Here is a 22,862-nt window from a genome sequence, read left to right as displayed (position 1 = left end):
GTAATATATAAAAATTGAATACTTGTGTCAGGCAATTAATATTACAGTAATCATAAATGAGAATGAGAAAGTTCTTTATCTGAGAATGCTCATTCCGAAGACTAAAATAGCGAGCTGTGTTAGCGCTAAAACAGCATTGCGAGAGTTGGCGCAAAACACTCTCGCAAACTAATTTTTGCGTTTGCTTTCTGGACTCCAAAATGTTAGCTTATGCTATGAAAATGATAAAACATTAGTGAAATATTTTTTTAGCAAACCATCATGAATTTTTAAATCTTTACGTTGTTAACGTATCAATGTTTTGTGGGCTGTGCATTTATTTACTTACTAGCTGTTTGCCCGTTCTACGTAGGGCCTACGGGAATCTTGTAGTAAGTTGAAACCTTATATTCAGAACAGGAGTTGGTTTGCATATATTAGTGTGCATTTTTCCAGATACGCTGGCAAAACTATTACTATATAGGAATACTATACATAGGCCTACACAATATCAATACAATATCTGACAGTTTCAAATCCAAAACGAATGCTTCGCAATTAAATGTCCCCAGATCGTGTTAGTCCATTTTTAATATCTAATGATACAAGGAATTGCTTTAATGATCCATGAGGCATAGCCCTAAGGTAGGCCTGTAATTGTAAGTTACTTTTCACACTGGTTAAAAGTAGTTAAAATACTACCTCAACCTCACTATTGCACACTTTATTCGGGTTGAAATTTTCAAAGGTGCTCTTGTCTTTTCCACGAAACACTGAGAAATAAGGACATTAATGCGTTACCAACAGACACACTCACACTCACTCCCATGGCCATTTATGCCCAAGGCGGGATTTGGCCGCACCAACAACTGCTTTCCATCTCTCTCGATCTTCTGCCTCTTCCACTTCTGCCCCCACTTCTCTGACGTCCCTGGAAACACTATCCCACCATCTCTTCTTGGGCCTTCCTAATGGTCGTTTCCCTTCTGGCTTTCCTATACTTGCTTCTTTTAGTAGTGAACCTCGTTCTCTCCGTAGTGCGTGTCCTGCCCACCTTATTCTCCTTGCTTTCACGTGTGCTACTACATCATAATCATTGTACATATTCCTTATCTCCCTATTATGCCTTTTTCTCCATTCCCCATTTTAACCAACAGACATACAAACAAAAATACAGAATTGAATTAGGGGATTTGCTACGCTTTAACCATTGACTATAAGCTTTAACCAAAGCAAATTACAAACAAAGTAATTATTTGAAAGTTTTGATAGTGTCAAAAAAATTTATCATAATAGTTTTTAGGCCTAATCAAACTCTAAAATTGGTGTAAATCCGTTGGCAAATATATAAATAAGTAAATAAATACACAGTCCACAAAACATTTATACGTTAACAACGCCAAGCTTTAAATTCATGATGGTTTGCTAGAAAAATCTTCCGGAAATGGTTGCGGTATTTGTAAACAACTTTTAATGTAAACATATCAGTGACAGCTAGAAGTGAGAACTAATCCAAACAGCTGATCGTTATTTCATAAAATGTAATAGTAAACATTGGGAGAAATTTTGACAAAATTCGAACAAAATTGGGTTTTTGATGGTTCGTTATTTTGTTTTCAAAGAAGCGAGGCTACGTTTTTATAGCCAAAGACACTCTCACCAATCCAGTAAATACGGAAAAATGATTAGAACCTTGATCGGAACTCTAGTTTTCTAGGAGTAGGCCGCGTAATATGACATTTTGGCGTCACATACGGAATTGCAGAATAGACAAACAGACAGACAGAAATTGAGATAAGACTCGTTTCGGCTTTCTTAGGCTATGAAACGTAAAAATAACCAAAAACTGCATGATTCTAAGCAATGTACAGACAAAACTGTAATTTTATTTATACAGATTTATATATTTGCCAACGGATTTACACCAATTTTACAGTTTGATTAGGCCTAAATATGATTATCATAAAATAAAAAATTTGATGACACTCAAAATAATTATTTAAAAGTTTTAAAAACTTTTAAATAATTATTTTGTTTGCAATTTGCTTTGGTTAAAGCGTAGCAAAACCCCTAATTCAATTCTGTATTTCGTGTATGGAAGCGCGGGAAATCGTCATCCACCGGTGTACAAGCAACACCCCAGCAGCGTTGTGGGGGGGAGGGGTAGCAAATGTGATTGTGACCTTGGAATGAGTCACAGCGGCCCTATCCTGCACATGCTTCATGTCTCTCTCGCGTTTGTTGTAATTACTGTAAATGTTTAAACAACAATACCGACTAAACCATCCAAGCGATTTTAAAAATTTAAAAAGTAAAATTAATTAAAAATTATTGTCTTTAAAATGACTACCTGCAATTTTCATTTTTCATTTTGTAACACAATTTTTAGCGAATTTCCCTATAGGGAAGTAGCTATTACCGTAGGTCTCATGGTAAGACCTAAGCCCGGGACCGATTTACTTTTTCATTTTGATGTCCCCAGAGGCCAAAAACACCATTCGTTCAAATTTTTATATATCTATATATAGAGATATATATATATAGATATATATATATATATATATTTTAATTTAGGTGTTCACTTAATAGGGCTGCTGATATATTAAATATTTAAGTAAATATGTACAACTGAGCACCCTGAATATTATATTTTATAAAAAGAAGTGACATGTTTCGGACATTAGTCCATTTTCAAACTTCAAAATACTTTAAACACTTAACCATTGTTTATATTGTTTAATTGTAAATAAATATGATTTATATATACAGATGGTTTATAGAACTAGACAGGATTTGGAAAAACTTTTTTGTTACTGATTATTTAATTTTAAAATTTGGTCAAAGATTGGGTTTCTTGAAGGAATTTGGCTATTTAAAATATGATTTGGATTTTTTAGATTTTCTTCGTATATGAAATATTCTTCAGTTGAATCCATTCGATTTCCTTTGTTTAAAACTTTTAGAATTTTCATGTTGTTTTTTAAATTTGTGTAATTGTGGTTGGTCGATAAAAGGTGTTCAGCAAAGTTTGATTTCATGGATGTTCTGTTGTTACTCTTAAGAGCTTGAATGTGTTCTTTGAATCTAGAAACTATAGAATATATATCTTATATATAGAAACTAGTGTGTTTTGTCACTTCTTTTTATAAAATATAATATTCAGGGTGCTCAGTTGTACATATTTACTTAAATATTTAATATATATATATATATATATATATATGTCCATCCGCACGATAACTTGAGTAATTTTTGTCCGATTTTGATAAAATTTGGTTTGAAGGTGTAAGGTGGGATAAACTTGAATGAGTTCGCGAACCAGCACGATCGGACTATGGGAACGGGGGTTTATGGGGGGTTTTATGGGGTAAAAATAGGTTTTTCCCATTTTTGACCCTAAAAACACAAAATTTTACAATTTCTTTTTAAACCATTTTGTAGAGCTTAAAAATACAAATAATTTAGTATATTGAAGCGTTATTATGCGCCTAACTGTTACGGAGAAAATTCAAAAAAATTGTTATTTTAAATTTCCCATGTTATTCTTATGGAGAATAAGTCAACTGTTGTAGTTTGCTTGTTTATGAACATATTTTGATCAAATTTGGAAAATACATTAATTTCTTACTAAACCACAGTACCTTTTAATATTTTACATAAAAAATACTTTTTTACCCTCCCTGTTGCAGCAAACCTAAGTACTCGTTAAACTAATTCTGTTTAAATAGGGAATAAATGTGATATTTTTAAGGAGACATTTTAGTTTAAATCCAATCAGGCAAATGGAAATTCGCTAAGTCTGCAGGTTTGCTGCGGCGGGGGTATTTTACTATAATTTTTTTAACCAGCAACTTCATTCAAATTTATTTTCAATGGCGTGAATTGTTATCTTATCCCGTTCACAAATCAGTTTTCAAAATGAAAATCGGATGAAAATTCCACCAATAAACACCAACACAAAATGACTCAATTTTGGTGCTGCGACGTGGTGGCAGAATTTGGAACTAAACCTGGGATGTTTAGCCTTAAATAGGGAAATCTTATACTTAGGACACAAAAAATTAATCTAATTCACAAAATTGAAAAGTTGCAATGTAGGTACGTTGTTCATTTTCAATTCATTCCTTTCAGAAATTCTGAACAGAAGTTTTTCAACATTGATCCATAGCTGATTAATCTAGCATACATTCAGTTTTCCTGATTTTTTATGGCAATAAAATCTAGTCCAATAAGGAAAGTTGAAACAGTGAAATGGTAAAGTCCTAACTATCAATACACTATCAAACCTGGTTATCTGCAGAAGTAAACATACTTTATTTTAACCAAACTGCAAACGGCAAACAAAATATTCTTAACTAAACAGAATATGTCTATACTTTGAAAATGGGGTCGTAGTGCACTAAAAGAGAAAACTACTTTTTCTACTACGTACTGTATTTACAAATCTAAACATGTTAGGAAGTGGTGTATTTCGCCATAGACAAAAAGAATTAAATATAGACCGTCAGCTGTGCTGCGATTACCATAGGTTCTGGCGCACACCGCTTGGAGCACCACGGTGGTTACGGCGTACGCGCTACGTAAACTACAGCGGTGTGCGCCGGCAACCGCAGCACGGCTGACAGTCTATATTTCATTCTTTTTGTCCATGATTTCGCTCAGAATACTTAAACTAAGAATCTACATCCCACTGGAATGTATGGACTACGTCTTGTAAAACTGTACCCAGAGATCGGATGGCCTGTAGAATTGCAGCCATTAGTAAGGAAAGAGACAAAGCTATTAGTCTACTACGGCTGTCTTCAGTATCATCTTCTTCTTCAACTGACTTTTCTTGACTAGAGGAACTGTTGCCAGCTTCATCCGAATCTGATAATGACGAGAGAGAGTTTGTTGATAGTTGTAGATTTGATGAAGTCTGGGAGCAATCTTCATTCACTGATCAGCTCAAAACTTCATTGGTTTCTGTTTCTGGAATCGGCTGTCTTCCCATTTTTAGAAATATCTATAATGGGAAATGAGTTTAAAATTAAATCAAACAGGGAAACTAGGATGATTATGAAACGTTTTTAGATCTGCAAAACTTATTAACTTTGAATAGGCCTAGTTCCAATTAATTTTAAATAACCTTAAATTTAATAACACTATTAGTGATCTTCTATTAGTAATCTAAATGTTCAGTTAGAATTGATGGCCACAACTGTAACACCTTTGAAGTAAACTCTGGTGTCAGACAAGGAGATGGGCTATCACCGATCCTATTTAATTTTGCCATTGAAGAAGCTCTACAGAAGGTAGCAGAGAAGAACATAGGAGTGAAAATAGGAACCAAAATAAACATCTTAGCCTTTGCAGATGATGTGGTTATAATCACAGAAAAACTAGAAGATCTGAAGGCCTTAACCGAAGTATTTATGAAAGAAACAGAAAAAGTAGGCCTAAAAACAAACGATTCAAAAACTAAGTACATGCACTTTTCAAGATACCTGGATAATACTGAAGAACCAATAGAAATTGATGGCCATACATTTGAAAAAGTCAACAGTTTTAAATACCTAGGAGTAATTATATCCAACCAAAATACTGATGAACTAGAAATCCAAAGCCGAATAAATTCAGCAAATAAATGTTTTCATGCTTGCAATAAATTACTTTCATCAAAATCTTTGTCCCGGAAAACAAAAATCAGGCTGTACAAAACAATAATTTGCCCAGTTCTCCTATATGGATCAGAAACCTGGAAATTAAATAAAAGAGATGAAAAGAAACTAATAGTATTCGAAAATAAAATTTTAAGGAAGATTTTTGGACCAATATTCGAGCTAGGAGAATGGAGAATAAGACACAATAGGGAATTAAGGCAACTGTATAATAGCACAGATGTAATTGGAGAAATCAAGTGCCGAAGAATCAGATGGGCTGGTCATATATTAAGAAGAGATGAAGATTGTAGACTGGGAAGAGTTTTAAAGGGAAACACTACAGGAAGGCGACCCCGGGGAAGACCTAAGCAGAGGTGGTGGAAGCAAGTGCAAGAAGATTTGGAGAGAATTGGGGCAACGGAGGATGATGCGAAAGACCGGTTAACTTGGCGAAGATTTGTTGGTGCGGCCAAATATCACCTCCGATATAAATGGCCCTGGGAGTAAGAGTAAGTAAGTAAGTATTAGTGATCTTCAGGGTAAAACCTGTAACATCACTAACACGGGTGTTAAACCTTTTGTTGTAGATGGCCATCTTCTTCAGAGCAGTAACAAAAGTATTAACCCTTTCAATGCTAGAATTATTTGTTATTTTCCAAAAAATGCTTAAGTTATTTAGTTATACTAAGGTACTACTAGAACAATTATTAAACTAGAACAACTCTACTAGAACAAATTATTTAGTGCTAGGTTTGCCACGGGGGCAAAGTCTAGTGTTTGAGAAAAATATTTGTAGAAAAAATGTTTCATCTTAAAAGTGCTAAGGAACGATATATCGGGCCTGATCGTATGAGGAATCAAAAGAAACCATCGCTGTTTCGAAACAACAACTGAGTAACCGATATGCCATTTAAACTCACACGATCAAAAGTCGTGTCAGCATGATATATCATCGCTTAGCACTTTTCTGATAAAACGGGAACAACGATATATCGTTCCACAACACTTTTCGAGGGAAAAAACGCACAACGATATATCGTCACATTGCACTTAAAGGGTTTATAATAGTAGAAAGGGTATCGTCACATTGCACTGCTTAAAGGGTTTATAGTAGTAGAAAGGGTTTTAGTAATACTAAAATAATAGCACAATGCACAACATGTTTTAGCAAGATTGTTCCCTGAAGACCACCATAGTATTATTAAGTTGCATCATTGTACTACCCTTATTTCTTGATTCCTATTAACAGTGGTGTGTTAGTTCCTAGAATATTTTTTTATGTTTAGTAAATAAAATATATTTAGTTCTACAAACATTGTTTACACATTTATAGGTATGAGAAAATTATTATCGTATACAGTAGGACCTCTTTAATCCGAACTAATCGGGACCAAGGGTAGTTCAGACTATTGAATAGTTTGGATTACAGAACATATTGTTGTTTTCACATAACAATAGCTAAAACGGATCGTATTTGTTACGAGAAAAGTAAAAAATGCTTTGTAAAATACAGTGTTTATTTAATACAGTAGTAAACATAGTAAATAAACTGTACTGTACATTACAATAGAAACAATTACGGTGTGTAAATCAATAAATACAGTATACATTAAAGAACCACTAGAGTACAGCAATGAGGTGTTCGGATTACGGGGGTTTCAGATTAAAGTAGTTCTACTGTATTAAATTGATTTAGAATATTGCTATTTCCTACCTGTGGATGCGTGAATGTTATTTCCCTAAACTCTGAGGTGAACGATAGTATGTAGAGGCAAAAGCAGATTGCCACAACCCATTCTGACGCAGTGCTAATCACATGTAGAACCCAACCTCCGTCTTCTGGGTGCCACTTGCGTGGGTTGCTACCTGTTAAAACACATTGCCACGTAGGCTTTACTAAATTAGGGACAATAAGAGACAGTATAATGAGCAGAGGGGAAGGCTAGTAAAATTAGGCCTAGTCTATGATTATTTTAAGTTTGAATATGAATGGTCTGCTAATAACTCATAAGCTTTTGTTATCAAGATTCTTTCTTGAATAATGACACAAAATTGAAAACTGCACAAAAATATTTATACTTCTAAACACATTCTTTGGGGCAACTTTTATATAAAATAAATATTAATTAATAAAGGGTCTCAGAAAAAATTTGACAGTTAAATTATCTTGAAAAGTCCCCATGCAATGACCATTTTAAATCCTCTGGCACTCTTTTTCAGATCCCCTGTACATTATTTAATCCTTCTAAGCAGGTACTTTAATACTGGTATACCTTATAAGCCTAGCTGTTTACAGCATTGTAGAATCTGAACTTAGTGCCCCTCCCCCCCCCCTAAAGTTAAAACCCTATAGGTAGTAGTGTTTAAGCCATGGCTACTTTTCCTCAAACTATTGTATCCAATATAATGGGATGCAAGCAGGCCTTTACTTCACAAAATTGGAGAGCAATGAATTTAATGATCTTGATTTTTTACCATACATAGCTACAACGCCGAAGTCACAAATAGTGATATTAAGTCAACACATCTTAGTCATCTATAAGTTGTACTCACCATGAAACTGTAGATGCGAGATTATTCCCGTAACCAAAATGACAAAGAAGAGTACTGTACATATGGCTGACAACACATAGCGGAACCAAACCATAGCAGAACTGTGAGCGATCGGGTGAAGGTGAGAGGACAGAACAGCCTATTAACAAAAAAATATTAATAATTAGCGTGTCAAAACCAGTTGTATGTAACCCTACTGTGGCTATAAAAAACTGATTTTAACTTTTGAGAGGTTGTCATCTGGCCATAGGATGACTCGACTCACTTCATTTGGAGGTGATCAATAATTAGGTTAAAAATACTCAAAAAAACACGCTAACGTTACAATGTTTTTGCTGAATAAATGCCACAACTATTGGTGGTAGCCTATTTAATTTTCTACCAAGTTTAAAGGATATGAAATGGGTAAATGACAAAAGTACTTTACAAACAAATATTTTATTAGAATCACTGATCAAGTTGGACGAGGAGCAAGATAAAGGCGGCCGTGGGACAAAGTTCAGCTCCTGACCTGAACCAGTCGAGACTTTGCACCCGTCATGTGTACACTTGTGTTTATATTATAGGTCTACAGTTTGTTTTCCTCTTTTAATGTTTTGTGTGTTATTGCGTAAATATTGACACGGCCAACAATGGTTTAAATGTCTTCAAGTTTTGATCTGATAATGATGAATTTACATCAAAACGCAAAGTCCATGAGCAGCAGAATCACTAGGCAGTAACAGGTATTTTATCTTTATACAATTAAAGGGTATTCTTAAACCTTTAGGAATATGCCAATGTCTTTACTTTTTTTAAGTTGATAAAATTAAAGAAAAATAGGCCTACTACCAATATTTTTTTTCATACTACAAGTAACAGAACTTATGTTAAAATACACAAGCGTGAAGGGAAATATGTTACTAGATGTTTGCATGTAAAACAAAGAATGGCCAAGTTTTAAGGAGGTTATTGGAAGTTCAATTTGTGAAAACTAACAATAATTATAATTTTTTCTTCTATTGACAAAAAAACACAATCAACTTAACAAAATCATTTAAGTTACCTGAACCCAAAAGTAAATAGTTCCAACTCCAAAACACAACAAAGCACCAGCAAAGTGGACGTATATTACGTTAGTCTCTTGGAAGTTGGCGACCAAACTAAGGCCAAAGGAAGACAACAGGCCAAGCCACAAGCCTGCCTTGTTCAGCTTTATGGCTCTCGGAGAGATTGAATAGTCTTCGAAAAACTGGACAACTTCACAGTAGCGGATGTATACAAGGAGGCACACTGGAAAACCACTTTTATTACATAAACTGAAGTAAACATTATTTATCTTCTATCTTTGAAAAAAATATTATTCAATAATATAAAAAATTATTCAACAAATTACTTACTTTTTGTAGGCTAGCTGGATATTTTATTTCACTTTAATAGCCCTACATTATAATTCTTGGATCTTATCGATAAAACAACAACTCATTAAAATCACAAACACCTTAATTTTAACTAGAGAGTAAAATAATACATAAACACTCTGTTATGTATAAAAACTCAATAGAAAGGCTTAGTATTCAGGCATTAAAACAGTCAACACAAGTTCTTTTCTTCGTGGTCTTAGTAGGACTGTGATTAGCACCTGCAGTTGGTAGTTTTTATGAATCTGGATTTCTTAAACAAACTGTACCAAAAATGTAAACTCTTAAACAGCCAAAGTTACTCACAAAGAATACTTCCAGTATTGATCAACTGGCCAAATACACAGCTTTCAGGCGAGTAGGTGGCATCATCACTGATGTAGGGAAATTCAGGTTCTACATGACCTTGAAGCACCGCTGCAATATACCTTAATAACAATAAAGCAAAACAAATCACATAAAGTTTAAAGCTAAAGATGTTGTTAGAATAACATTAGCAAGTAAAAAGACTATGGTTAGGACCATTTCTTTACAAAAAAACCACAGAGAGTAAATAAAAATATGTCTAATAAACACTTGAAACATATACGGTATTTACACTTAAGTTACTTACTGTTTTAAACAAGACGGTAAATGTATATAATCCCCTTGCCGCAGCAAACCTGCAGACTAAGCTAATATCAACTAATTTTTCTGTTTGGATTTTTACTAAAATATTTCCATAAACAAGACATAGTAAGTTATCAGAATAGGCCTAGGCCAGGCGTTATGTTGAAGTTAGTTCTAAGTGCTCATTTTTTTAGACTAACTTAAGTTATGTGTTAAGCGAGAGAGGCCTATTTATATCTCACTTCACGCTTTGTCTGTGAAGTTGACATCGTAGACAAAAATAAAGGTGAGTGACGCCCACAATAATCTTCGTGAAGAGATATTTATGAGTCATTAAACAATTTAAAACAGGTTGCTAACTTAGTGTAGCCTATAATATACACACTCTTAGTAATCTACCCTATATAGTAAATATAACTTATACATAAATCCTAACCATCTAACTCTTATATTACAAAAAGAGCTTAAAAGCAGAAAGATAAACATTTTACAAAATATTTTTAGCATAACTTAAGTTACTGCACTTATAGTTATCAGGTAGGCCTACTAACTGGTGAAACTAGGCCTAGCATTACTTACGTTCCTAAAAATGTCGATGGGAATAAAATAAACAACGAAACTGGTAGTAAGTGAAGATTACTGATTGCCATGGTGTTTGTTAACTGTCTAATTTATGTAGAAAAATGCGTACTAAGTTAACTCAATTTAAGTTAATTATAGTTTATACATAAACCAAAACTGTACATTTCATAGTATCGGTTAAAGGTTATGTTTACTTTTTACTTTACTTCTTTTCTTTCTTACTTTTTAAAATGACATTACAAAAAATACACTCCACAAAAAAACAGCTGACTAATGTATAACTCTACGCTAGAAATCTGCATAGAGTAATATAATTGACTATTGGCATAGATAAAACATACGGTGGTTAGGGTTCACTTACTCTACGAATCATTGACACAATGAGCCTCCAAATATGTAATTCTTAAAACACATGGCTCACTTACTCTACAAATCATAGTCTATACGAGCTTCGTAAATAATATTGAAGGTTCACTTGCACTACAGGCTCGTATACTATACGAGCCGATCAAAAATATCAAATAAATGAAGAGGGTTCACTTACTCTACAGATCATAGTGCCTATGAGCCAAGCGTATGAATTCTTGAATAATTCAGGAATAAGCTCGTATAGTATACGAGCCAAAATACTGAATTTAAATAAATTACAGGAGTAGGCTCGTATACTATACGAGCCTATTTCATGATAACTATTACACAAATAGAAGACGGCTCACTTACTCTACAGTTCATTGGCACAATGATCTGTAGAGTAAGTGAACCCTCTACAAATATTAGAAGGCTCACTTACTCTACGGTTCATTTAGCTACTCGTCGCGCGGTTTGCAGCGCATCGTTGCAGGCGTGTATGGTAAACCAATACCGCAGTTCTGCCGGCGTGAAAGAGAGCTTGTTATGTTAATGCATTGTTGAATTTTTAACTTGTGTACTCGTTGCTAGAAATCAAGCAATTATCAAGTACCGGTATTACAGGAGCTATTTTAGGAGTTATTACAGACTTAATTTTCAATTAATTAAAAAGACTCACGTAAAAGCTTATGCAACTAATGGAATTACTTACTGTGTTATGAACATTTCTATATAATTAAAGTTGTAAATATTTTAAAATTGTTTAGAAGATTGCCTTTTTAGTGTTTTCTACAAACGTGTCTCAACTTTGTAACGTTATTTCCAAGATCAATTATCTTCTATTTAGTGGAATTGGCCTTAAGAGGAGACCCAAAATAAAAATTCATCATTGTTACAAAAGTCATGGTTTATTTAAAATAAAACAGTTTCTTCTAAACACTTTCAAAACCAAACCCAAAATCAAACTGAAATTTATTTACTTCCATTAGTTTTCTTTAAATATAAAAAATCAACAAATTTAAAACATTCGGCTAATATTTTTTATGGGACATTTTAAAACCATTAATCACTGGTACACACTTGAGCCCTGTGAACAAACAAACCCGTTCCTAGCTTATCTGTCTACAATACAAATACATATTTCTTTAATGTTTCAAACTTCTTTAAATTGAAAAGCTAAACAATTGAATTAAAATCCTTCGAAATTAAATTAGGTTACATTAATTTCTTCCTGAATGAAATAAAATTTACAATTGCTAAACTTTTCTAGAAACTTTAAAAACTTTACTTTAATTAGCATTTATTATTTTTAGATCCAAATTTAACTCTATTAAATAAGTTCTAAAAGAATAAAAAAGGTGCATTTTATATTTACATCTTTTACTAATTGAAAGAAAAGTTAAATATCTAATAAGAAAACATCTATGGTCTTTCTTGTTATTACAATAATTAGCAGAGAGGGAGGGATAAAAGTGAATGAATTAAAATAACATAAAAAATAAAATAAACTTACTACTCATTGAGTAGGCTGCAGAAAATTCACCCCAGGTCTGGACACTGTACATCTACACTCTTGAACTAACAACCCCACATGGAAGCAGCTCCCTTATATAAGACATCTCAGTTCTGGAACCTTCTACCCCTACTCTGGCCAGCACATGCACTGGACCAGGTGATAAGGAAGCTTCCAGAGCTTTCTTATCAAGAAGTCTTGCTACTGCAGGCTACTCTTGACTATTGTAAATGTAAAACTTTATTTCAAATCATTACAACAAAAAATAAAATAAAAATTATTTTCTCAAATTTCTATATGAAACTAAACCATGTTACAACTTAAACACATAGCCGCAATAATGTTAATGTGCATGAGCATTTTCGCCAATGATAATGTACCAATGTCGACCGTACCAATGTCTAAACTTCACTTTCAAATGGATTTGTTGTTAAATTTTTTTATATTTATACATCATACATAATTTAAATGTTTTTACGTGACAAAATAACGAAATATAACAAGCTAGATTACATACAATATAATTTAGGCTTGAGCTAATCGAAAACTGTAGTTTTCGCATACTTGTCTTAACTTACAGATTCAATTACATCCTTTGTTTACCAAACAAGATATTTACATTTATTGAAAAAATAACACTTAGACAGATCAATAATTGTAAATTACGATGACAACTGCATTTACATAACAATCATTATACAAAGAATTATGTTTTTGTGACAAAGAGGTCAAATAGAAATTTCTTTTAGAACTATATAATTTATAAAGACCGGCCTTTTACAGTAATATGGTTTACAGTACTTATTAATTGCGCAGTTGTTAAATGCCCTTATAAACATATGAAAATTAAAAATTTAAATTATTAAATCATTTTCTTTACAAACTCATGAACAATACAAAACGTTCGCTGACCCCTCATAGAAATGAAAAGTAAAGATGATCGCAAGATCTCAAGTTCAAGTCACGTTCTCATGGGCAAAGACCTGGCTGAGAACAAGCCAGGCATAGATTGAATTTCGATTTTAATGAATAAAGTGTAAAGAAAATGGCCTGATCTGTAGTTTTGCAAAGTGTTTTTAAATTTTTGAAATCTTTATTAGTTTGGGCAGGATTATTCATCAAAGTTAGGTTTTCTCCCATAAGATTAACATGGAGGAATCTAAATATTTAATTGGAAACTTTGTGTCCACTAATTCGAGAGAACGGCTGGGCGTAGAAACTTGGTAGAGGTGTCCAAATAAAGGTTTTGGTCTGTAGATGAGTTATCAAAAGAAAAACTAAGTAAATTCCCTTAGGGCTCTGCCCCAGAAGCCGTTAAAGATCCCTCCACAGATTTGTTTACATTTTGGTCATGTGGATAATACTTTTTAATGAAACAGCTGTTAATTTTTAAACTGTATTTTAAACAACACACATTTATTAGGAGTTACTGAACTGTCCAAAAGAAGTATTTGCAATGTTATTTTCTGTTTGTAATCTATTATATTATTAAAGTGATACAATCAAATTTTATGTAAACGGTTAAGGTCATTTACCAAATGAAAATATAGGCATATGGCACATCAAAATGAAGCTTAGAGTGTGTAGATTTGCCGAAAAGTATTGAAATGAACGAATTCCCTGAGGGCGCTGCCCCACAGGCTGATTTCCAAAGGGCTACGCCTGGCATGCTTTCAATGTTTAAATGATTTAATTTAATTTAGTTAATGAAACAGCTGGTCTGTACAATGAACTGGTGTTTGTTTATTTACTCGAAAAAGACGTTGGTGTTGTGAATGTAGATTGAGGATGGTTAGTGAGGTTGTAGGCTATACGTTTTGTAAAGTATTGCTCAAAGTTTCATTTTTTAATTTAAGAGTAAGCTACATGTCAAGAGGCTTGACTAAAATTGAAGGATTATGGTTAAACATGTTATTCATGAAGGGTATTGCTAAAGTATGCTAAGGTATGTTGCCATATTCTTAGGGATCTATTAACATCAAAAGTAGGGGTTTGAAAGTAAGTAGGTTTACGCTGTTTGCGCTTTTAAATCAGTTTATATTTTCAAACTAAATCATAGAGTTGCTGTATTTTAAAACACACATCAGCACCACTTTAATAGCTCTCTAGGTCACATTTTCTTCCCGTTGCAAAGCACGGGTATAGCAGCTTGTAGCTATTTACTTTACAAGAGTAGTAAGAGCGTTTTTACATCACGCAGGTGAAGGTTGTGCAACGAGCGGAAGCGAGTTGCATAATTTACCTAAGTGATGTATAAACACGCTAACGTACAAGATTTTACCTGACCCGACAATATACAGGAGGTTACGAACAATATTAATCATTATCCATTTCACTCATCTTCTAACAGTAACGTTCATTTACAAACAAAAGCTAGGTTAGGAAAATTCTTCAAAACATAACAATAAAATTCAAGAGCACAGCTGATTTCTAGCGTTGAACGTCGTTGGCTCCATAGATGTATATTTTTTAAGTTAATCACTAAATGTTATTTAAATGGGTTTCATTACATCACCGAGTGAGTTTTTGATACTTTACATCACTCGAGAAGTAAGGAAGTTGTATACATCACGCTTGGGATAGGGAAGTTTAACATGGCGGGTTAGGTAAAATTAATTTTCTTCTGTATCATGTCATGTTTTTCAATATAACGTTTCATTACGAAATCAGTTAAAAATCCTTTTATCACAGTAACCCTTTCAATCATTTCTTTTTGAACTATCTTATATCTATTGTACGGGTTGCTGTCTGCCTTTTTCACCACTTTTGTCTATATTTTATCATATTATCTTTGACTATCAATGATATTATTCTAGACAGATCATCATAGGTTCATGAAATTATTGTCACACATGTTTTCAAACGTTGGACAAATCTTCGATTGTGTTATACAATACACAATAATACAAGTGCAAAAGGACACGTTGCCCATATGAGCCGTGTCCATATTTTGTTAAATTAATAATAGTTTAGAGCAACTGGATAAAACATTTTACAATATTTATGTAGAAATATGTGTATGATTTAGAAAGTCATTAAGCTGGAAAACTTCAATTTACTGCAGACTTTTCAGAGAGGTTACTTTGATTTATTCATTCAACACAGAAACCTTGCCTAAAATGGTATACCTATCTTGAATTATTTGCAGTGGCCTATATTACGGACCGTGGCCCACTGGGTTGGTAACAAAATTGAAAATAACACGACATTTTGGCTGTAAACAATAGCATAAAGAGTAAGTACTATTTAAGCAGCTACTGTCGTGACGTAAAGGTCATATTCCTTTTAATTTAGATCACATCATCCTTTATAAGATACGTTGATTAACAATGCATGTAAACGTCGATATTAACGTAACAGCCAATTTACAGTACTTATTTTTATTTTTGGAAATGTTAAATTGCTATGTTATTTGCATTATTTCTTGCCAATGAAGCTGCGCGACCATTTAAACAAGGAGGTCCCTAAAAGTTCAAGAATAAATGCCATCTCCACTTCAAGTACATTCCACTACACCTAACATTCTGTAGAGAGATTATATTGACAACTTTATGAAAATGATAAGGCTGAGACAGCTAACTGCCATCCCCCATGTCACGCAATTCCAGCTTTAACAGTAACCCCACAACCAATTTTTCAAAACTATGCTGGAGGGTTATTTGTTGAACAGAAGTACGATAAGAACTGACGCGTTGTGACGAAGGAAAACTCCCTTTGAAGTTTCAGGCATTTGACATGTATCACATATCTAAGTTTTCGACCAATCGTAAACTAACTTTTTTTACTTCATTAATACTATCAATCCTTATTGCCTTTATTATTCACTTTATTCCAAAAACATAAATCGCAATAGCGGACACCAACTTACACGGTCAAACTCAAGTGGTAGACTGACTGACTAGTTTACCAAAGCGTCAAATTCGACTAAACAAATTTTATATTTTGGATAGGAAATAAGAATAATACTGTGACAGAAGTTAGTGCTCAAAAGTCTATAAATTTCCTGGGAAACGGAAGCTATATGCGTTCCCACGCATGATGCCTTTTAATGCTAGTGGGACGATTTTTGCAGATGACTCTTTATATATTAATTATATTGAAACTGAATTTACACTACACATAGGTTGTAAACTTAAAGGAATTTTTCAAAATATGCTATTTTACTAACTTCAATGCATTTTTCAAAGCGGTTTTTTACAATTGTAACTATATATTTGCATAGATTTTAATTGTTGTTTCAAACTTCAAATTCTCTTGCAAATTGATTGGCCCTCAAGGTCCTGCGATCTTACACCGTTATATTTTTCTGTTTGGGGGATCATTAAAAATAAAGTTTTTGCCGAACAACCCCTAGATAATGTCGACATTAATTTTGCAAGAAGACTCAATATTTTAAACTAGTGTCCCTGTTGCTCGAATTCGAGCAAATGCTAAGTATTAAAGACGTTATTTTAAAACGAATAACAGTCATAATTTCTGACGAATGTAAAAAAGATTCGACTCAAAGATTTTGGAAATACTCATGATGTAGCTACATAACATATCGATATAATCTCTGTAAATATCTTATCATTTGTCAAAAGCTAATCTTTTTTAGTGTTTTCTACAAATAGCCTTACTCATAGCCTCATTAGATTGCCATAATAACAATTATAAATTCTAAAAAAAAATCTATTTTTTCTCCTTGGTGGTGTTATAAATGACTTTCCTATATTTCCATAGTTTAAATCAGATCTTTCAATGCTTACTAAGAAATGCAGCACAGTGTTAATTCAGTTTTCTTTTGAAGACATCAATTTATCCAGGCTCTCTCGCTTTTTTCTATTGTAATATTGACGCCAACCCAAATTCAAATAGTAAACATTTCATTTCAACCAAGTCAGTAAATGTTTGTAGCAAACTGTTAAATTAGCAAACTTATTGACTGTTTACAATTAACATTATGTTCTTCTTCTCACTTTTAATTTCTGACAACAGCACAGCTGGAGGCTCATAACAATTTTTGTTTCCCATGTTAATCTTTGGAGAAATACGAAACTTTAAAGGGCCCCAGGGCCTCACTCTCTAATTAATTCCCTAAAATGAAAGTCTCCTGCACAACTTCACGTTACGCTCTTTCCAATGAGACCAAAAACATGTCAATCGGTTCAGTAGTTTCGGAGGAGTAATCGTCACAAAAGTCCTGCTTGCGTATTAAATAAGTACTAGTGTACATGTTGCTCGAATTCGAGCAATTGTAAAGTATTACAGGATTGGCAGACCAATAACAATCATACTTAGCTATCAACATTTCAACAAAAACACACCTATCTTCCCTGTAGCAGCAAACCTAAGTACTCATATTAAAATTAACTTAATGTTATTTTAATAGGAAAAATGACCATTTTAAGGGAATATTTAATCTTTGTATTAATTAAGCCAGGTAAATGGAAATTCGCTTAGTCTGAAGGTTTGCTGCAGATAGATATGGATTTGCTTATGTTAAATTTATTATTTTAAAAGCAACCATCACTTAATTTGAAGACGATAATTAGATAATAAATAATAATTAGTTGATTTGGAATTAGGAATCACATCCCTATTTCACAGTAGATATTCTATAATGACCGAGTGGTTTTATTAAAGTAAGTATATTTAACTACTAGCTGGTGCCCGTTCTACGTACGGGAATCTTGTGAGTAAGTAGAAATTTCTTAAATTCAGAACAGGAGTTGGTTTCCATATTTAGTGTGCACTTTTCCAGATATACTGGAAAAACTATTACTGTATAGGAATACATAATAACCTTCGCAAATACAATATCTGACAGTTTCAAGCCAAAACGAATGCTTCGCAATTCGAATTCGGGCAAAACGAATGTTGCCCAATCTTGTTAGTCCATATTTTATATCTAATGAAGGAAGCAAAGGAATTGCTTTATAGATCTACTAGCAACAGTCTGTTCTCAATCCAATGTTGTGTGTTGTGTTTGTGATGTAGAAGTGATTATTAAGTTGTTTAAATATAGACCCTGTAGTTTTGTACAAGTTAATGACAGAACCCCAGTTATTTAAACAACACATACAATTTACAGTTGGAATTGGGTCAACCCTCTTAAAAATGTCATTACATAATATAATGATGTAATTTATATTACAAATAAAGAGTAAAGAACTCATTTATATACTAACTAGCAACAGTACCCGTTGTGGTTAAACACAACGGTCTCTAGTAAAATAATGGTTATGAAATCCATACACCACTTTACTCACTAATATTAATGGTACAGTTTAAGCACATAACATTAGAATCACATACTAAACCTAATGAACACACTTTAATTACAAATGCAAATTGTTAACAACAACATTTATAAAGAAAAATTAATTAGATAACAATAAGCTGTTGAATTATTAACACACTAGCAGAGTACCCGTCCTTCGTACGGGGTTGGAATATAAGTATAAAATGCTTATTGCAGTTATACCCAAGCTTTGCGTTTGCAATAAGGGAGGACACAGTTTGATAAAATTTGCTTTTTTAAATTTACAGTATTCTATAGTATTACACATCTACCATAGCCATAATGTTCTACCACTTCACCTAAACAATAGAGAAAAATAAATTATCAACAATTCGCAAAATATCACAAATTATTCATGAAATGAAAAACATAAACATAACTGTAAACGATCCTACTTTGACAGTTATCATTGCGAATCACAGTTTTTTTTCTGCTTAGTTAAAATTAGCTGTTTTCATAAATGCAAAGAAAAATATAGTGCTGCACCCTGTTGGTAAATCTTATAACTTTTTAATGCTTTTCCGTATCATAGAACCAACTTTTTTAATTGAAATAGCTGACTAAATTCTTTAATTCCCTTTAAATATGAACGAGGTGTTAGTCCGTCCTACGTACGGGAATTCAGTAGTCAGCTAAAACCGTGTACAATTCAGATCAGCTAGTTTACACATATAAAGACATGGTTTCTTGCAGTTTTAATGTGAAAAATCATATTGTAAACAAATGTTGTGTGACCAAATATGTTTTTATTCCATCATAGGCCTATACGATATGCATTTTAAATTCGATAATTTTACAATAAAACAGCAATTCTGTAATTTTTACGATGTGAAAAGCGTTGAAGTGAGATTTGCAGCTGATTCGCACAGACGCACACTGATTATAAGTAGCCTACAGTAGAGAGAGTAATAGTCAATTGAGAAGTGTATAGACCTAGTCAACGATACCACCTTCCATAGCATACCTGCCTCTTCCATAATTATTATCACCACAATACAACTACTATACACAATGTCCAGTAGGTCTGAATAGAAACGACCTAAAATAAAACGATAATATCCAATAAAATTCACAGTACACATAATTTAACTTTGGTGTCCTAACATCAAAACTAATCGTCACACCTATCCTTTATATCAATTTCACTGCATTAATTGCTAAATAAATAAGCGTAAACAAAGAAAAGTAAAAACAATAAAAGTTTGTTTTGAAACAGTTGTTTGGTTCAAATAACATTCATTTGAAAAAAAGAACTGGTCACATGTAGCAGGAATATAAAAAGTAAACACGCTAGTAAAGCTAATGACGTAATTGTCAATGTTTGTTATCCGTACTGTAATTGTACTGTTATCAGTTCTATCCTTGATAATTACCCACCCTCATTGAATAAATATACATTGTAATTTCCCATATTAGTTAATTTAAACTACAATATATTCATAATTGAAATAAAAGTGATATTTTCACGTTTGTACGTAACCACAACTGAACACGATTTCATAAAAGGATGGTTTGTCTAATTGCAGTATCCTAGGTCAATGTTGACGTTGTGTTCAATCTATGTCATCCATCTGTTTATCTTTGTATAAAACCCGGCTGAGGTTGTGGTGGTAATTTAAAATCGTGATTCCTGATTCATCTTTTTATGACATCAATATTTCCGGGCATAATCCAAGCAAAGTTAAAGCAGACAAACATTAATTGTAAACAAAAAGCTACCACGAAGAATTAAAACATGTAAACATTGTTATTTTTCTAATCTTTCCTTGAAAAGTGTTGCAGTAAAATAATTTGCATTTATCCTTTTTTATTAAGACTCACGTACGGAGTCTCGATTTGTACTGTGGTTTAATTAATTTAGGTTAAAACTGTGGTTTAAACTGTGGTCTAATTATCTCTACTAATCTTACTTCTTTCCTATAATCAATGACAAAATAAGAGTAAATAAAATAACCTCATAGTTCCATAGTTTATATATAACCAGCCGTTAGTTAAAACAAACTATATTGCTCTAAAACAAATCGAAGATTACAAAGATTGCTTTAAAAAATAATTTGAACATCCTAGTATTTTACTATGTATATTTAATTTATCTGTCATCCTCTTACAGAAGAATTGAACGTATCAATGATTAGCATTACACATAGTATAAATAAGTCAACCCTAAGTATGTCTTTACATTTTTATCCAAATGCTGAATTTGTGACACAAAAGCTGAATGTTTACAGCTGTTATGTTAAGCAAATTATTTTATGCCAAAAGCTAGTTTAGAATCTTAGCGTCGGCTGCTAGACTTTTTAAAAATTAAAAATTAATTTCTAAAAAACTGAGACCCTAAACTAAAATTATGGCTTCGACATTCCCTAGTTCTCGAAATTATCTTTCTTTCAACACAAAAATCATGAAAATCCGTCGAGTGGTTGATTCAGAATCGTGAAATAAAAAAACACTGTTTCGTTTTAATATTATAGATACTCATAAGGTAAACATGGCAAATCACAGAGCCACTGGGGCGGAGCCCGAAAGAATTTTGAGATAAGAATATGCCTATATGTTAATCGGGAATGTACGCTATCATCATGCCAAATTTCAGCCCAATCCGTCCAGTGGTTTAAGCGTGATCGAACTTCAAACAAACAAACAAACACACAAACTTTCACATTTATAATATTAGTAAGATGTTTCGTATGATTAGATTATACATACTGGTAAACCAATTATTACCATCTATAAAAATAGTTGGTTTTTCTTTTCCGAGTCGGGTTAGCTCTTCTACCCGACCGATTTTCATAATTTTGGCCAACTAAGGACGTACCGCAGATTTATTTGAGCTATTGTTTATTGAGATCGGACTACCTAAAGCACACTGCTGAATCACGAATCAACGATAATTACCTATCTGCAATCAATGATACGTAACTCTATATTTATTTAAGTTATTTTATATGTCTTGGTCTTAAAATACTTCAAAAGCTTTAACTTGAGATATTGATAGTTTTCATCAGTTAAGTTCAAGATACTGTATTGCTCAGTCATAAAGTATAAACTTGTATTATATCTTGGATATGGAATTTAGTTTTAAATATATTTACTTAATTCTAACTACGTTATTCTATTTGTTTTGACCTAAGAACCTTCCCATTGAAATACCACTCCCATTTCATTAAAGCACACAGCTAAATCACGACCAACACAAATTGTTCAAAAAATTGAGTTCTTTATCATCGATTTATATCCAAACGATCTTGCTTGCAACCTCAACAGTACTTTCATAATTACGAGAGGTCGACCAGTGGTCGAAACTCGACCAAAAATATGTAATGTACTCACTTATCTATTTTCACCCCACACTGTAAATAAAACATGTGATTTGAGTTTCTCCCATTTGTTTTGGTTTTCTGTTTATATTTTGTTGTTATTTCGTTACCAGCATGGCAACGCATAAGATCCATGTTAATATTTTCAAATTTTTAAACTCATTTTTTGTGCTTATCTTTGAGCCTATTTAAATTTATAAAGGGATTCTGCACACCTACAGGAAAATAGTTTTCTAACGGTATGCGTAGATTTTCCCTACGATGAACACGAACTGAGAAAAAAGGTTTTAAAGAAACATGCTTGCCTATTAATATATAGATAGATTTGCAAATACAGTATTCACAAATTATGCTATCCAATGACCTATTAATTAATAAAATCGGTTCAGTAGAACTGTAGATTTAATTGTACAAAGCTTTTAAACAACATCTTTAATTCAGTATTTTCTCACTACTATACATTTGGAGGTTGCTTAACGTTTTTGCAAATAACTTTGAAATGGCGAGGAAATCGACCAAAGTGGAGCGTGATATTCTGAAAGAGAATAAAATTTCCTACAAATTACCATTATGTATTGCTTGAAATTACAAGAAATACATACTGTTTCATTAAAAATTAGTGTAAAATTATACATA

At 32.8% G+C, this 22,862-nt stretch overlaps 1 protein-coding gene across 1 annotated transcript; it reads right to left on the bottom strand.

Moving 5' to 3' along the window:
• Positions 1-4,010: 4,010 nt before the first annotated feature.
• Positions 4,011-10,947, bottom strand: LOC128992291 (DNA damage-regulated autophagy modulator protein 2). The gene is made up of 6 exons (XM_054415786.1): positions 10,763-10,947; positions 9,881-10,002; positions 9,220-9,446; positions 8,175-8,313; positions 7,336-7,487; positions 4,011-4,984 (listed from the first exon to the last, which is right to left on the bottom strand). The coding sequence occupies exons 1-6, from the start codon at positions 10,831-10,833 to the stop codon at positions 4,922-4,924; spliced, it is 774 nt and encodes a 257-aa protein (XP_054271761.1). The 5' UTR covers positions 10,834-10,947; the 3' UTR covers positions 4,011-4,921.
• Between the last annotated feature and the right edge of the window lie 11,915 nt (positions 10,948-22,862).

Source organism: Macrosteles quadrilineatus, unplaced genomic scaffold (assembly GCF_028750875.1).
Source record: "Macrosteles quadrilineatus isolate MER2022 unplaced genomic scaffold, UCM_ALF_1.0 Scaffold_4__1_contigs__length_99947679, whole genome shotgun sequence".
NCBI classification, from domain to species: domain Eukaryota; kingdom Metazoa; phylum Arthropoda; class Insecta; order Hemiptera; family Cicadellidae; genus Macrosteles; species Macrosteles quadrilineatus.
This window is presented reverse-complemented; position numbering and strand designations above follow the sequence as displayed.

Bases quoted from the DNA above. Each gene is read 5' to 3' on its own strand.
- LOC128992291 (XM_054415786.1), bottom strand. From the start codon at position 10,833: ATGGCAATCAGTAATCTTCACTTACTACCAGTTTCGTTGTTTATTTTA. The intron at 10,003-10,762 runs GTAAGTAATGCT...ATTGTTATTAAG, and splicing joins CCATCGACATTTTTAGGAAC to GTATATTGCAGCGGTGCTTC. The intron at 4,985-7,335 runs GTAGGAAATAGC...TTCCCATTATAG, and splicing joins TAACATTCACGCATCCACAG to ATATTTCTAAAAATGGGAAG.